Below are 13,383 nucleotides of genomic sequence, written 5' to 3'. Positions count from 1 at the left end.
GGGGTCGGGGAGATGGATGGTAATGTTTAGAAATGGAAAGCAAGCATATAACTGAATTCTCTCTTCCAGTTATTCCATGAAGATGGGGAATGCTGGGTCTATGATGAGCCTTTACTAAAACGTCTTGGTGCTGTGAAGCATTAGGTTGGAAAATGCCAAGTGTACTCCTGATGACCAGGGTAGCGACATGAAGCAACAATCAATCTTCCTCTGGGAGAACCTATCACTCCCTTCTCACTGCAGTGGTTCCTATCTCAGGGATACTGGACTTCATGATGCAGATGAACAATTAAAGCAGGAGAAGCTTCTGTTTTCTTCTGTGGCAGTTAACAATTTTGACTTCAGTCCTGAGAAAAATTTCAGGTCTTGAAACAAGATATCTGCTCCTTTTCCAAACCCCATGCTTTGAAAAGCATTTATAAACCCAAATCTCATACTCCGCACTCTAGTTCTGCTTTTAAGATACGACATACAAGGTGTTTCCTACTTCATGTATCTTGGGTTCTATATATATGCACACAGCTATACCTTGATGGCAGGTTTTTCATAAATATTCACCTGTAAATAACTGGTTCTTCAGAGTTTTAGAAAATTAGTGCAATGTATTAAAAATCAAGTGTTAGGAAATTTCATGATTTCATCTATTTTAGAATTGAACAATTAAATTTATCTAAACCTGGATTACAGTTTAATTATTCTTAAGGCTTCATAAAGTAATTTTTTCCAACCTTTTTAAAAAATGTGCTTCTTTTATTATGTTTATGGTAACAGTTTGAAGACAGTTATTTGGCAACCTGAATACAGTTATCTTTTCATAAAGACATTTAAAATATGGAAGGTCCAGCCTTTTCCTCATCTACCACTTTATATTGCACATGTAAGAATGCCAGTGTTTCATCCAAAAATATTTTATTGCCCCTTATAGGACTTAGGAAGAGTATATATTTTTAGATCCTCACTCCATCCACATCAAAACAATATATAAATCCCACCACAGCAGATGGCTCATTCTAAGGAAAATACAGTAAAACGAAAATGGGTATTAGCACTTAAGAGACTAATAACAAATTGGTTACAGGGCCTCTCATGAACTGGAGTGTACATCTGAGATCACACAGGCTAGGGTTTCCCAAACTGCTGCCTTGGGCAGTTAGCCACACTCTGCCCACTTAGGTCATTTCTTTGCCAGCTACAATGCCCCTGGGTTTGTTAGTCTCGATAGGATAAACTGAGTTCTATGATGTAAGTGCAAAAATTCAATAAAAGCCTTAAGGCAGTAGTAGTGTAATTCCATAAAATACAAACACATCTTTAAATAGACATTGCTTCAGGCCGAGACTGAAGTTTATTTGACTATTTTATGGTAGGGGAAAAGGCTGAGTGTTGATGTGAAAGCCCTGATATCAGTGATGGGGATGGTAGAATTTGCCAGCAGAGGAGAGGGCAGCAGGTAGGTCAGCTGCATCACGTCACAGGAAGAGTTTGGATCCACAGCAGAAGGGGTGCCCTCCTCTTCTGGCTCATGCTTCCCATAGCCGACAACCTGAGAGGCCAACAGTAAGAGTTGAGAACCATGCTGAGGTTTGAGCAAAGACTTTAGTGTCTACCCTAAATCAGTAAGTGATGACCCAGAAGGCAAGAAATGGCAGTGTAGTTCACCATACTCACATGGACACTAAGCATTTTACTTCCAGGTCCTCTATGAGCCTTGAACCAGGTGACTAGGTCTGACTTCGAGAATGACTTCAGTGCTTCAATCTTACAGAGGAAGGAAAGGTAGGAAAGCAGTGTGTTGAAGGAAAATAGCTTTGAAATCTAGCCCCCAGGCAGACTTCCTTGGTCTTGGCTAGCATCTGAGCATTTCATCTTTATTCTCCAAGTTTCAAGGCAGTGACCTAACTTAGCAGATCTGATAGGTTAGTAGGTGCTGTAATTACAGCTGAACAGCTTTCCCTAAGCCAGAAACAGGTCTCTAATGTCACATCTTATTTACATGGTAACTGCATACTTAGGCTTAAAAAATAAAGCAACTACTGAGACAGGTGAACTCTGTCTTCATTCTGTTTAAATTGATGTTCCTTGGTAACACACCACAGAGTGTTATACATATTGGAGCAGTACTGAATCCCACAAATTTTGTTTTGAGCTAGAAGCTATCAAATTACTTGCACTCGGAAGCACTGAATCTGAAGAAGGCACTCCCTGTTGAAGACCCAAGAGTTCCTGACTTTCTATAGCAGAAACCCTCTTCATAAAGTCGTGATAAGCCTCAATATCATACAGTACAAAACACAAAAATTGTGCTGCTCTATATTGGTGATGGAAGGGTAGAGGTTAGCACCCTATCTAGAGTCACTTAAGGTGCTAGAGAGATGTTGGAAAATGGGCTAATAACCAAGCCAAGATGGGTGTCCCGGGGTTCTCTTGCATATAGTACTTGTTTGGAACTGAGACATGTGCAGTCAGGAATCCTCACTAGTTCATCAGGGCTATCTTGTTCTGGAAATTACCTCATGGGCAAGGCGGTCAAAGAGGTACTGCTGAGTCACCACTTCATTCCAGTTTCTGTCCACCTCCTCCCCAAGGTGCGTGTCTTCGCACTCTTTGAGCTTGATGAGAGCTGTAACCTGTTTGCACCAGACAGCCTTGCTTAGGTACAGCACTACTGTTCCCCACAGACCAACTGGGTGCTGTCCAGCCTGGCTTGTGATGGTCCTGCCAGCATGATCACCAGGGAGGACAGCAGAAGACACTACACACAGATTAAGGTAGAGCTACAGAGAGTACAAGTAAGGTAGAGCCAGTACCACAAATGGACTAAAGTCTGGTGTCTTCAAAGTTTACGTAGGTGAAAGGCCAGGTCAGCAGTTACCTGGGTATTGAATGCATCTTCAGTGAGGTTCTCAATCTTCTCCTCAAAGCTGGAAAGAAACTCTTCTATTTTCTTTTCAACAGTCTCAGAGCTGAAACAAAACATCTTCAATGAAAAGTAATCAGAGCTCTGGTCTCAAAAGGAATGAGTGTTTAGTAAGGCCTCACTACCCTAAGCTGAGGGAACAAGGATGGGGAAGGGAAGGGCCTCCCACTGCCCACCTGCAGCCTAATTTCCTGGTGTCCTTAAGCTGAAGCAGTCAAGAGCCATGTGTGGCAACTCCGTGGCAAGAACCATTGAGGCCTTAAACCTTGGTTCCGGCATGAATGCCATGTCAGGTAGCCTTTCCTCTCATCTTTGGATCTCTCTGAAGTGTTAAAACATTGGCAACCCCTGCTGTAACCTCAGGAACTTGAAACAAGTTCTGTGAATCCAGTAGAAGCTTTGTTCAGTCCTGAATCAGGCCACCTTAATACCCCTGCCCCTGTACCTGCCCCAAGCAATTGTACAAAGTAGACCTAGGGCTTAAGGAAGCACCTGTAGGCCCTACTCCATGTCTACCACAGGTCGGGCCCATCCACTCACTCTACTCACCTGTATTTGGTTGCCTGAGTCCCCACAGTGACAGAAAATCCCAGAATCCCAGATGTGTTCCTGCAAGTTGGGTAGACATGGTACCTACAACCAGAGTGAAAAGTCAGAGTTTACAGAGCTGCCTGGGCTCTTGCCCTCAGGCAACACTAGACACACTGGGCCACCAAGTTCCTGCCCTAACCCTTCCTTGATCTGGAGGTCCTAAAAGAACCACAAATATATGTGCAACTACTTCATTCTCAGGTAAAGGTACCTGCCCCTCTGCTGAATTTTTTTAAAATTTTTATTTATTTTTGTATTTTAGGGAAGGGTCTACAGCGTAGGGTGTTCAGGGTCTCACTACTAGATCGGACTCAGCCATCCGCCTGTTTACAGCCTCCCAAGTGCTGGGATTACAGGCATACGCCACCATGCCCAGGCTGAATCGCCATCTCAGCATACCCCGGGGGTGGGGCCAGCACAACAGGCCTAGGGATGGAACCCCTGGCCCCTGCACCCGCTTGCAGGCGCTTTAACTCTGCTGAATTATGAACCACAAGTTAACTTGTTTTCTTACCCTGAAGCACAACCAGACTGGAAGCCAAATCATACTCTAAGATGCAAAGTATAATAAATAGCTATTCTAAACCACAGACGGAGCAGAGTGCAGAGAAACAACTCAGTCAGGATAGCTAATAAATCTCAGCCTATGAAGTCCTTATTTGAGTTCAATGCCCTTGCCAGCAGACTTACCCAAGGGTCTGCTTGGTCCGAAGAAAGTCAAAACAAGGCTCTTCCATGTGCATCTGCAATTCAACATACTACCCATCAGCCCTCTTCCCAGAAAAGAAACTTCTGTTCTTTCCCTCCAACAAGTTTCACACACCACCAAAGTCTAGACTCCCTGCCTTCATCCTAAATGGCCCAGGCCCCAGTCTATGTCCATGTTGGATAAGAAACTTCCCATCAGGCTTCTAATCACTCAGGTCCACAGTGCTCAGGCAGAAAGAAACCTGGGCCTCATATGGGGTTCCTGAAAACCTCAGCACTCCTCCACAGACTTACCACCAGCAGCTCCATAAGAGTGTATTCTCTCAGACTCCGGGTTCCTGACTGAAAGGAGAAATGATCCAATCAACAGAACAGCCAGTGGCTTATAAGGCTTTTTAACACTTGTTACTCTTGGCAACTACTTATTTAGGTGGTACCCCTCTTTTCTTCCCCAGAAGACTTAGACCTTTCAACAATCTTATTACATATATGCCATCCCACTAGCCTGAAGGTCTGAGAACAGGAACCCTGCTATACCGTTTGTGATCCCAGAAGTGCATATAGACATGGAAGCAGGTCCAGTGGTCCAGCTCCTGACTAGAGGACCAGAGAATGAACCCACAGGATATTCTAAATTCAAGTCAATCTGCATCTCAAGGCCTAATTAGGACAGCAGGAACCATTGGAAATCATTAAGGCGAGCTCTATCTATACCTCAGACAGAGAAAAAATAGGAACTTATGCAGCTACACATAGGACACAAACCAGCTGATTTAAAAAAAAAAAAAAAACTACCTAGGAGGCAGAACCCACACTTGGGGATCTCACCCGGATGAAATGAAAACATGTGGGAATCCCATACACAAGGCTGTTATTAGTACATCCCCAGAGGCAGGCTTTTGCAGGATCCTCTAGAACTACTCACTTCTCATATTTGCCAATTCATCACAAGAAGATGAAAATGGCTGCATGTCCTGTAAGCCCATAAAAGGACTGTAAGAAAACTAGTCAAAATTTTGTATTAAAAAAAATTTTTTTTGTATTAATTTTCTGTTCAAAATGTAACCTGTGGTTTCCTAAAGGAAGCTTTAAAAAAATTGATTTTAAAATTTATTTATTTGGTACAGGGTCTTCTTACACAGTTCAGACTCATAGTGATCCTCCTGTCTCAGCCTCCCCAGCGCTGGGATTACAGGTGTGTCACCTTGCCCGGTGCTGTGGCTGGCATGGCATGCAGTACCAGGGATCTAACTCAGGTCCTTGTACTTGCTAAACAGGACCATTGACCACCAAGCTATCTCCCCAGCCCTAAAGGAAGTACTTTGTATTGGAAAGCTGTTACTACGAAGAGAATGGAAGAAAGCACCTCCAGATACATTTTAAGATGCAGAATTCTGCCTGAATATGAGCCAGCTACTCCTGTCTCAGATTTCTACCCATACTTTAAAGATGCCTCTCTAGATTGCTGATTAATGAAGCAGTGCCTCTTTGTGATTGAAAAAAGGATCCATTTCATTAAATGCTACAATTTTTAAATGCAGTGCTTTAAGACAACAAATGGCCCCAAGCACAAAGCTACAGAGTGAGGCCTTGACGGTCACTGGGTTTTGACGCCCCTGAGGATGGCTATACAACGGGCCAACTGACCTGGTAGTACACAGTGACTTCTGAGTTGGCATCCCCCTTATTCAGAGCTTTCACTTTGCACAAGTGGTGGCTGCTGGGGAGCGCCACCACCTGGAATTGCACAGGCATCTCCTGCTCCAGGGGCGTGAAGTTCAGCTTGCTGTAAGAGAATCCGCATGGGTACTGGAGCAATGTTTTTATTCTCTTACCTTGCCCACATACTGAAGAAGCTAGGCCTCCTACCATCCCTCTTAATTTGCTTTGTTTACATCAACTTCAAAGAAATCTACTATGAATAGTATTTCAAATAGGGGTTTAATAACAAGTGAGTTGTTTTTAAGGCCCTCTTTCTGGTAAGAATATTCCCCAAAGAGAAAACTCAAACCAATACTTACTCAACAACGTATTTCAGGAAATCCATAGATTCCTATGCGGCAAAAGACAATAATTACATTAGCTCTTGACATTAATTTCAGCCAGAAAATTACCAATTTTCTAATTTATTACAGCACTATGGACAGCATTAGAAAAGAGACATAGTCTCTTACCCAAATGATGGGCCAATCACTGATCAGGCTAATCAACTACCCACTCAGTACTTATTCTGCTCAGTGAATACCAACTGACTTAAATGAACAACTCCTCTGCTAGCTTCCCTGGCATTCTGCTTATTGTACAGCCAAACACTTTCCCCACTGGATCAAACTTCCTTGTTCAGTATCAGTTTTTTCAATAAGGCTGGGCCCTCTGGCAGTTGTGACTGCATCTAAAACACAAGCCCAAAGACAGTCTGGAGAGTGTGCTCACACTAAGTGAATTCATCCCTCTCTCCAGACTTCTTTTGTCCCTATGTAATATAAGGTAGAAGGGTGAACTCATCTCTGAAGCTGTTTCTCCTGGGGCATCTCATAGCACTAAGTCCTTAGGAACAAAAGCCACGTCCTCCCACTGTGCTATTTGTGCTCTTTTTGCTGAGGGTTGAGCCTGAAAATGCTTTCTGTGAGCAAAAAGAAGCAGCTAAGGCTGGCTTTTGGATTTGGGAGATAAAGACGGGCAGGAAGGACAGGACAGCAGATACAGTTTCAAGAGTGACCATAATTTCCTAGCACTTTTTTTCTGTTTATTTGGCCTAACCTCAAGCTTCATCATTTTTTATTTAAGGGTTATCACTTTGACTATTTTCTTCAAGTACACAGCTCACTGTGAACTATATTCACACTGCTATGAAATAGCTTTCCACAGCTTTTTCATCTTGTAAAATCCACATTTATATACAGTAAACAACTGCCCTCTTCCTCACCCACCTCCTCAAACCCACTATTGTACTGTTCCTACGAAGCTGACTACTTTAGATACCTTGTATGAGTGGAATCATATTTCACTTCAACTGTTATAACAGCCTCATAATGAACTCTCCATACATTGCTTCACCACAGATCTTAAATCCCTCAAGGGTTTTCCAAGTACTACAAGATAAAGTCTCAGCTCTGGAGCTTAAGGAAAGCTGACATACAGGCACTGGCTATAAATGTACACATCCCTTCCCCTTCCCCTCTTCCTACTCTACCTTTTTGTTTTTTGGATTGAATTCAAGAGCCTTCTACAACTGAGCTACTTCATCAGCCATTTTTATTTTGAGACAAGGGCTAAGTTGGCCATCCTAGCCTCAAATTTGAAATCCCCCTGCCTCAGCTTCCTAAGTAGCTGGGATTACAGGCATGGGCCACCATACCTAGCTCTTTCCTTTCACTGTAATGTCTTCTTTTTTTGTTTTTTAATGTATTTGCTACAGGGTCTCACTACACAGATCAGACTTGTAGTGATTCTCCTGTTTTCAGCCTTCCAAGTGCTCAGATTACAGGCACGTGCCACCACGCTGTCTCACTGTTTCAGTGTGCACCAAGGGTGCGGCTGGCATGGCACACAGGATAGAACCCCAGCCGCTGCACTCTGCATAAGCAGGCACTTTAGTCCACTGAGCTATTTGGCTGGCCCCTATGTCTTCTTAAACTATTTTTATGGTTTCATAATCTTCAACAAATGTAATAAAGTCTATATACGCATTGCACTCAAAGTCATAAAAACCGATCTTCAAAGAAGAAAATTGCTGCTCATAGAGCATCAGAGAGGCCAGGATCCCTACTGATCAGAATATGATCGTGTGAGCTGCTCAAAACTATAGAGCTTCCCTTTTAGCAAAGAATTAATGCAATCCCACAGTCTACAACTGCATTCTGGCCCAGCGAGGAACAGTAACTTACCGTGCTTGTGACATTGCCTTGTACCAGGCCCTCAACAAACAGCTGGGATTTGAACTCTTTGACGAAGCTCAGCAGAGACTCAAGGGAAAGACCATCCATCAAAGCCTGGTACTTGTCAATCATAGACCAACGGGCATATTCCAGGATTAAAAGTCGCACATCTCTTTATAAAAGACGGGGGGAGGAAACACCAATGTTTTGTTGCAAAATTGGATCACAAGAGTAAAAAAATATTTGGTCAAATTTATATAGATGTGTTTTTAAAGAAAGAATTTCTATCACAACCTAAGGGCAAACAATGTCATAACCATAAAAAGAATTTAAAATTGCATACACAAACTTTTAAATAGTCTTACTCCCAGTACAATAATGTATTTACCTGGTTCTGAGTTGCAAAGTAAAATATTTCACAGAGGTTGCTAGATAAGTCCAGTTTATCCTGTCACGCACCAATTTAAAACTGCTAATGCTTTTGAAATCTCACAAATAAGCAGAAGAGTCCACTATTGAGTCTACTATTATTGGGCTCTGATAATGCTACAATGTAGTCTACAACAGCCTAACTTCAGCCTTACCTCCAAGCTGCCCTCCAACCCACACCTAATAAGCTGACTGAACTTGGCAAGTCATATGACTTTCTTCATCTGTGAAACAAGGGAAGTAATAATACAAACCAAATAGCAAGTTGCAAATTTGGTGCAAATTAAGAGTTATAAAGTTCTTTGAACAGAGTGAAAGTATAAATTTTCAATAAATAGATGTATGGTTATTGTACCATTTTCATAAAGTAAAATTTCATAAGTTATTTTAATAAGACAGTATTTAATAAGGTACTATTTTTATAAACAAAGCAACATTTAGGAGTTATGGAATGCACAGGGTTATTCAAGAGTTACTCATCTCCAATATCAACAGTGGCAGACAACATCCTCTCCAACTTATATTCAATTATTAGCTTTTATAATTTTGTGATCAGGTTATTAATTATTACATGCCTAACAGGCCTTCTTCTGCTTTCTAGTTCTGGTAGTTTATGGTTTCACTGTAAATGTGTCAAAGCAGGTCCTCTGTGGAGATTGTGCCATTTGTTCACTATTTATTATAGATGCTCAGCAAGGGAGTCAAGAACAAGACTGTGAGCCATGTGCACACAAGGTTCTGTCCTGCTCTTCCGAAAGGCTCCACGTCCTGACAGAGGATACTCCAAAGGGTACACTTGCCAACTCATGCAATGATATAGGCTACAATTAGTTCTGGGTTTCTTTTCTTTTTTTTTTTTTGGTGGAAGTGGGGATTGAACTCAGGCCCTTGTGCTTGCCAGGGAAGCACTTACCCTACTGCGCTATCTCCCTGGCCCCTACAATTAGTCCTGGACTAAAAGAATAAACTGACAGAAGGTTCAAGGAGGGAGGCTGCCTATTAGCAGAGGGTCTAGTATTAGCATGCAGGCCATGCAGCTGCCTTCTTCCACTCTTCTGGACATTAGTCGAACTCTAAGCAGTTATGGATTCCCGGTAAGTGATATGCTAAACAGTTTAAGCCAGTTCTCACTATACCTGACAACAATGAAATCACCAATACACAATTTTGGTCTATACTTAGGCATGTTTTAACTATTTACTTACAATGAAATAAACTGTAAATTATTTACCTGTTTATTCACAAAGATTACAGAAAGACCCTTCTTCATTTTCAGCCTCTAATCAAATATTCTAGGCGGTTTTTAGTCTTATCCACAAATACTTACTGAGGTTGGATTTAGAGACCTTAAACTACAGCACAATTCCAACATGTCTAAAATGGGCACTGGTACTCTAGCTTTACCTTTGCTATCTCTCCCAGAAAGTCAAATAGTTTCAGGCCCTCCTAATATAAACTGATCCTATATACACCCACTTGGCCAGAGTCTCAGGCTTGATGAGGATGTTAAAGTAGGTCTTCTTCAGCTGCTCAGTTATCATGGCAAAGACTGCTGGGGTAGAAGCAAACTCAGCTAGGTAGTCAATAATGAGCTGAAACAGTAGCTGAAAGGAAAAAAAGAAGCACTGTAAGCAGCAAAGCATAAATTCCTCTGAGAGCTCAGGCAGAAAAGGTTTCTTTTTGGTCTTTTTTTTTTTTTTTTTACTTTTTTGTTGTTTTATTTATTGGATACAGGGTCTCACTATGCATTGTAGACTCATAGTGGTCATCCTGTGTCAGCTCCCCCAGTGCTGGGATTATAGGCATGCACCCCCACAGCCAGTTCTGGGCCGGCACAGCACGAACTCCGAAGTTCCAGGGCCTGCACAGCATGTGGTACTGGGGTTCAAACTCAGGTCCTTGCACTTGCCAGGCACGTGCTCAGACCACAGAGCTATCTCCTTAGCCCTTCGTCTTGGTTTTTACCAAAAGCACAGAAGGCTACTAGGTCTTGTAGGAGGTAATAAAAGAAGTATGCATGAGGAAAAGAATCTCCAGTCCTCAATAAAAAATAAATTTATAAAACCTCAGTTATTTGTCAAATGGGCAGTGATACTTTATTTTTTATTCTTTTCTTGAGTATTTTCAATTTTTTTCCCAAATAAACTTAAAAATAATTTTATACCGCAATCCCACCACCCCAAAATGGGACTTTAATTGGAAGGGCATTATATACTAATTTTGAAAGTAACAATTCTATTTCAAGTTTTCTTATCCAAAAACATGAGTCTCCCAAAGTCTTTTTTTTTTTTTGCGGAACCAGGGATTGAACTAAGGCCCTTGCGCTTGCCAGGGAAGCCCTTACTCTACTGAGCCATCTCCTCGGCCCCCTAAAGTCTTTATTAAAGTAAGATTTAGTTTTCTTTAGATAGATCCTATATTTTCCCTATTTATTTCTAAATATTTTACTGTTTTTCTCAATATTGTAAATGGAATATTTGTTTCCACTCATTAAAAAATGGTTATTGCTACTCTAGGGAAAAAAGCCACTAACTATGCCAATTTCATTGAATTTTACTAATTAGTGATTTAGTAATAATTTTAGTAGCTTTTAGATTTTCTAGGAATACAATCATATCACATACAGATAAAAATATTTTTATGTTCCAATAGTTTTTATTAATTTTTTCATTTTACTGCAGTAGACAAAACCTCTAAAACAATGTTGAATAATATAGTGCTCCTGGGTTATTCTTGAATTGTTCCTAATTTAATGCTCAGTTGTTCAGCATTTAATATAACATTCCTGTTTTTTTCACTGATTTTGTAATTCCCCCCACTCCTATTTACTAAAAACAATGTGAATTTACTGACTTGTTGACATTTATCACTATACTCATATAGTGGTTCTCTTTTGATTCATGTTATATGTTCATAAACCTCCCAATTCTGAATAGCGTAGTACTTGGCTATAGCGAATAATTCCTTGCTATATTGTTGGGCTTACTTTTTACATCTGCATCTGTATTCTGTATGTAAAATGAGTCTCTAGTTTTCCATAATAAATGCACATGTTCTATTTCATTTTTTAATATCAAGGCTACAAAATTTCATAAAATAAAAAACAAGAAATGCTTTGCTATGGTTTTTATTTTTAAAAACTGTTCCAGGTAATTCCCAAACATACTTTCCAAATGGCAACCACTGGGCCGGGGAGATGGCTCAGTGGAATAAGCGCTTCCCTGGCAAGCACAAGGGCCTGAGTTCAATCCCTGGTTCCGCCAAAAAAAAAAAAAAAAAAAAAAAAAAAAAAAAAAAAACAACCACTGTGTTAGGCTTTATTCAGTTCACATTATAAACTACACAATATTACACTTTTGAAGGTGAACAAAAGTAAAGCACTCCATGATAACTCTAAGACCAGGAAGACTGAGGGGCAAGGCCATAAACAGCACTATATTTTGCCAAGATGGAGGCTCTCAGGTCCTAACACAAATCTAATTTCTGAGAGGTTCTTTCCTCTACAGTTTTTCTTGTATAAATACATTTCCCTAAACCTTCATACAATATACATTCTATCCAAGAAGTCTAGCTATAAAATCTGTTGGGTAATAATATTATTTTACTTGTTTATTTATAATTTGTTTGTTTTGAGACAGCATCTCACCATGCATTTCAGACTAGCCTTGAACTGACTATGTACCCCAGGGTGACTTCGAACTCATGGCAATCCTCCTAGCTCAGCCTCCTGAGTGCTAGGATTACTGATGTGCCCCACATCACACCCAGCTTTACTTGGTATTTAATGATCTTCACTCTGTCAGAAAATATCACGTATTATTTTTTTCTCAGCTTATTAAGTTTTTGACAAAGTGACACTAGAACATAATCTTTACCAAGATATAAACTATTGAGAAGTTATAAGCCCTACTTCTAAAAGGCTCAAAAACTTCAGAGACAAAACTCACACAGAGATATTCTCATTAAACAACTTGCCTGTTCAACAACTGTTCAGATTTATACAACTGCCAATAATTAATAAAATATATAGCACCTTGTGCATAAGACTGTATTTGCTGGTGATAAAGGGTAAGCAAATATAAACACAGTATCTTAAAGCTATGAGGAAAAGAATCTATGTACTTACAGGTAGTTTGTGGTTGAACCCTTTTACTCGAACAATTAAACCATGCTCTCCAGCTACTAGTTTATATTCCAGCTGTGCCACATCAGCTTCATATGCTGGTTCCGCAAGATTATGGGTAAGAATATTGACGAAGATATCAAAGAGGACCACACTGAAAAGTACAAGTACAGTCATTAATTGGCAAGAGAAACAAGAATAAATAAATCTGCTTCAATTCAGAATAAGAAATTTTACTTTTAGTGCAGCATTACTATAGAACATAAAATTATATACTAACTTGTTCAGAAGGTAAACCCAGCACTTGGGTTAATCAGGTGTCAGTTTCACAGATGTACCATAAAACTTCTACCTTCAGAAGTGTTTTTGAATCTTTTTTCATGTGATGTACACAGATAAAAAGACAACAGGTATACTGTACAATGAAGTAGATGGAATACACAATGGAAGCCCTGGCCTCAAGGCTCTGGCTACCCTCCAATCTTTAGTTTTCTCACTAACAAATTAAAAATATGAGGCTATTGGGCACAGTGATCTCATCACTCTGAAAGGCTGAGGTAGGAGGATCATAAGTTTGAATCCAGCCTGGGCAACACAGCAACTCAGCGAGACCTTATCTTAAAAAGTTAAAATAATGGGCTGGTGATGAACCTTAGTGCAAATATGTGGTTTAAATCTCCAGTACTGCTAAATCAATAAAGCAATACAATGAAGAAGGGAGGAGTATAATACATTTT

General features: G+C 40.4%; 2 protein-coding genes across 11 annotated transcripts in view; one reads left to right on the top strand and one right to left on the bottom strand.

Moving 5' to 3' along the window:
* The window catches only part of Osbpl9 (oxysterol binding protein like 9), a 160,555-nt gene extending 159,815 nt beyond the window's left edge, over positions 1–740 (top strand). For 7 of the 9 annotated variants that reach the window (XM_004639128.2, XM_004639127.3, XM_023724180.1 and 4 more), the window contains one exon: positions 70–681. In XM_004639128.2, the coding sequence (XP_004639185.1) occupies positions 70–144 (75 nt within the window). In that variant the 3' untranslated portion in view covers positions 145–681. Of the gene's footprint in view, positions 1–69 lie in introns of all 9 variants that reach the window. The other 2 variants (XM_004639129.2, XM_004639133.2) reach the window with 2 other exon arrangements.
* A 578-nt stretch (positions 741–1,318) lies between these two features.
* Positions 1,319–13,383, bottom strand: part of Nrdc (nardilysin convertase) — a 92,056-nt gene continuing 79,991 nt past the window's right edge. For both annotated transcript variants that reach the window (XM_004639124.2, XM_004639125.2), the window contains 12 exons: positions 12,650–12,800; positions 10,000–10,127; positions 8,104–8,266; positions 6,238–6,269; positions 5,864–6,002; positions 4,511–4,558; positions 4,199–4,251; positions 3,467–3,550; positions 2,873–2,963; positions 2,511–2,627; positions 1,669–1,758; positions 1,319–1,543 (listed from right to left, as the gene is read on the bottom strand). In XM_004639124.2, coding sequence (XP_004639181.1) covers positions 1,346–1,543; positions 1,669–1,758; positions 2,511–2,627; positions 2,873–2,963; positions 3,467–3,550; positions 4,199–4,251; positions 4,511–4,558; positions 5,864–6,002; positions 6,238–6,269; positions 8,104–8,266; positions 10,000–10,127; positions 12,650–12,800 — 1,294 coding nt within the window. In that variant the 3' untranslated portion in view covers positions 1,319–1,345. The remainder of the gene's footprint in view (positions 1,544–1,668; positions 1,759–2,510; positions 2,628–2,872; positions 2,964–3,466; positions 3,551–4,198; positions 4,252–4,510; positions 4,559–5,863; positions 6,003–6,237; positions 6,270–8,103; positions 8,267–9,999; positions 10,128–12,649; positions 12,801–13,383) is intronic.

This window comes from Octodon degus, unplaced genomic scaffold (assembly GCF_000260255.1).
Source record: "Octodon degus isolate 3935 unplaced genomic scaffold, OctDeg1.0 scaffold00107, whole genome shotgun sequence".
Taxonomy (NCBI): Eukaryota; Metazoa; Chordata; class Mammalia; order Rodentia; family Octodontidae; genus Octodon; species Octodon degus.
This window is presented reverse-complemented; position numbering and strand designations above follow the sequence as displayed.